Source organism: Dipodomys ordii, unplaced genomic scaffold, assembly GCF_000151885.1.
Source record: "Dipodomys ordii isolate 6190 unplaced genomic scaffold, Dord_2.0 Scaffold45, whole genome shotgun sequence".
Classification (NCBI taxonomy): domain Eukaryota; kingdom Metazoa; phylum Chordata; class Mammalia; order Rodentia; family Heteromyidae; genus Dipodomys; species Dipodomys ordii.
In genome coordinates, this window is record NW_012267261.1 from 7,799,809 (window position 1) to 7,802,385 (window position 2,577).

The 2,577-nt window shown below is 54.0% G+C and overlaps 1 protein-coding gene across 1 annotated transcript in view; it reads left to right on the plus strand.

The window, feature by feature from the left end:
• The first annotated feature begins 457 nt into the window (after positions 1-457).
• The window catches only part of Ubxn7 (UBX domain protein 7), a 65,464-nt gene continuing 63,344 nt past the window's right edge, over positions 458-2,577 (plus strand). The window contains exon 1 of the mRNA XM_013019504.1: positions 458-570. Coding sequence (XP_012874958.1) covers positions 498-570 — 73 coding nt within the window. The 5' untranslated portion in view covers positions 458-497. The remainder of the gene's footprint in view (positions 571-2,577) is intronic.

Genomic DNA, 2,577 nt, shown 5'->3' on the forward strand with positions numbered 1-2,577 from the left:
TTTGAACCGGGATCCTAAGATCTCAGCCTCCTGAATTACGGAGATTCCAGGAGAGAGCCGCTGGCACCTGGCATGTAGGATTTGTATTTAAATGGGAGCTGATGGAATCCATGCAAAGTGCGGCGGATCTAGCGGGGAAAAGGTAAAAATAATAATTGACAGTAGAGATTGTCAGTGAAGCCGTTATGCAAAGAGCCTACAACTTGCCGGGCCTGAAGCTTCCTTTGGAATCAATCCTGGGTCTAAGAAGCGGGCTTCCAAGCTTGCCAGAAGGATGCGGCGCGCAGGTAGCCACCCGGCCACCAAACCCTGGCGGCTGAGCGAGCGCTCCGACCTGGGGGCAGTGCGTCTGCGCAGAGGACGTGCGGAGGGGGTGGAGCCTGGGGCGGCCAAGGCGCCTGCGCAGACGGCGCGGCGAAGTGGGGGAGGGCGGTCCGTGTGTGTCTGTGTTGTTGTTCGGCGGCGGCGGCGGCAGCGGCAGCGGCGGCGGCGGTAAGATGGCTGCCCACGGGGGCTCCGCAGCGTCGTCGGCGCTGAAGGGGTTAATTCAGCAGTTCACCGCCATCACCGGTAAGAGACGCGGTTACCGGAAGATGGACAGTGGGGTCAGGGCTGGGTCGGCCGGGCTGTCCCGGCTTCCTCTTACCTTCACGCTTTCATCCCTCGGGCTTTCCCCACCGCTCCCGTCCTCCCTCCGGGGAGGAGGCGACGACGACGTCGGGGTCTGGGGTTCAGGCGGGAGGCAGCCCTCCCCGCCCCCGAGTCCCCTGGTTCCTCGTTCTCGGTCTCCTGGCAGTTTAGAGGCAGATCCCCCACGCCCCCTGCCAGCCCGGACCCGGGGATGGGCCGGGCCCGCCCGCTCCCGCCGGCCGGGGGGACCCGGGGGCGGGAGGAGTGGGGGGCCGCACCCGGCCACCGCCCTCCTCCATCACCTTCTCTTCTCCCTGCAGCCCCCCGAGAAGCGGGTGTGCGTGTGAGCCCTCACCCCTCTTGCTTCCCCGGCCAGGTCAGCCCCCTCCCCCCGTCCCTGGCCTGCCCTTCTGCTTCCTGGGCCCCTCGGAGCCTCGGCGGGGGCCCTCGCGTGTCCGGGCTCTCCCGCTTTAACGGCGAGCCCGGTGGGTTGGGCAGCGCCTTTTGCACAACCCGGGGAGAGAGGAGCGGGGGGGAGACGACAGATCTCGGAAAACGCGGGTGCCCAGGAGCACCGTAGGGAGACGGAGGCTTTACGAGAAGAATGAAGGGGGAACCCCCAGGCTTGACGGGGAAAGGCCTAGAGGAAACCTGCCTGGCGTTTCCCACCTTCCCATAATAAAACCATCAAGACCGAGACCATGGCGCCCGAGCGTTCTGATAAAATAAGGATGGCGGTCGAAACTTCTCTGAGAGAAACCTGTTTCTGGGCATCGGTGGACCCCCCCCCCAAATCTTAGGCCTGTGTTTTTTCCATCTCTTTGGACCCCGGAGAAGGGCACACGCCGATCTTACCGCCTGGAGGAAAGGCCCTGAGCCATTGCTGTGAATGCGCTCGGTCTTGTTTCTCTCCGACGGCGCTGAACTTTTTTTGCATGAGTTATTAGAGGGCGGAGCAAATGATGAAGTTCTCTGGAGTGATTTGAGAGAAGAGTACTCCATGTGCCTGAGTGTAATTTTGCCGTTCTAATTTTGTCATGTTGAAAAAGAGGTCAGAAAGTTAGTTCCCTCTCCTTACTCTCTACTTTTCCCTAGTAGTAGTAATTTGCAAGATGCAAAGAATATTTCCAGTGAATGTTTTTTTTTTAAAGAGTTTGACAGGAGCGAGAGCTGGTTGTAGTATTTTAACCAATATCTGATGTTTGCAAGTTACCCTTTTGTAATGAACGGTGGTTTTAGTTTTTGCTCCGAAGTGATGACTGGATAGATAGATGTTTGGTGCATTGATTGTAGTCTTCCGGCACAAAAATGTAAGTAAATTTTACAATAGAAATTAAGGTGACAGAGAAAATGATAGTAAGCGTTGTAATTGTCCTTAACATGTATCGCATTTTCCAGTGTCTAAATCATTGTTATGGAAAATATTAGGAGGTTATTGTGTGTATAAGTTAATAAGTTTATATAGAAAAACCTTTTAGTGAGTGACACAAAAGTAAATGTTAGTAAGCCTTTCTTTGAGTTGCCTATGGTTTAATACCACATAATTTCAGTTTCTGTGCGAACTGCTACCCTTCATAAATTCACCTTATTCTAACCTCACATTATTTCCTCTAATACAATGTGTTTTGGGCTCTTAGTTTTACACACCTGGAGTGTGAAGGGGTGCATAGATTTAGTTCGGTGCTTTAATTGTTTCTGTCTGTTAGTGTAAGAGCAGCTTGTTTCCTAGTCTGTCACTTGTATTACTGGATCATTGTCCCTCAGTGGACAATGATGTTTAAACATCTATAGAAGGGAAAATTCCTTTGACTGTTCTTGATGTGCTATGAGTTTCCCCTACCCCTCTCTGTGTACTCTCCTTATTTTTCTGTTTTGGGGGGGGGTCCGGTCGTGGGGCCTGAACTCTGGGCCTGGGCGCTGTCCCTCAGCTCTTCAGCTCAAGGCTAG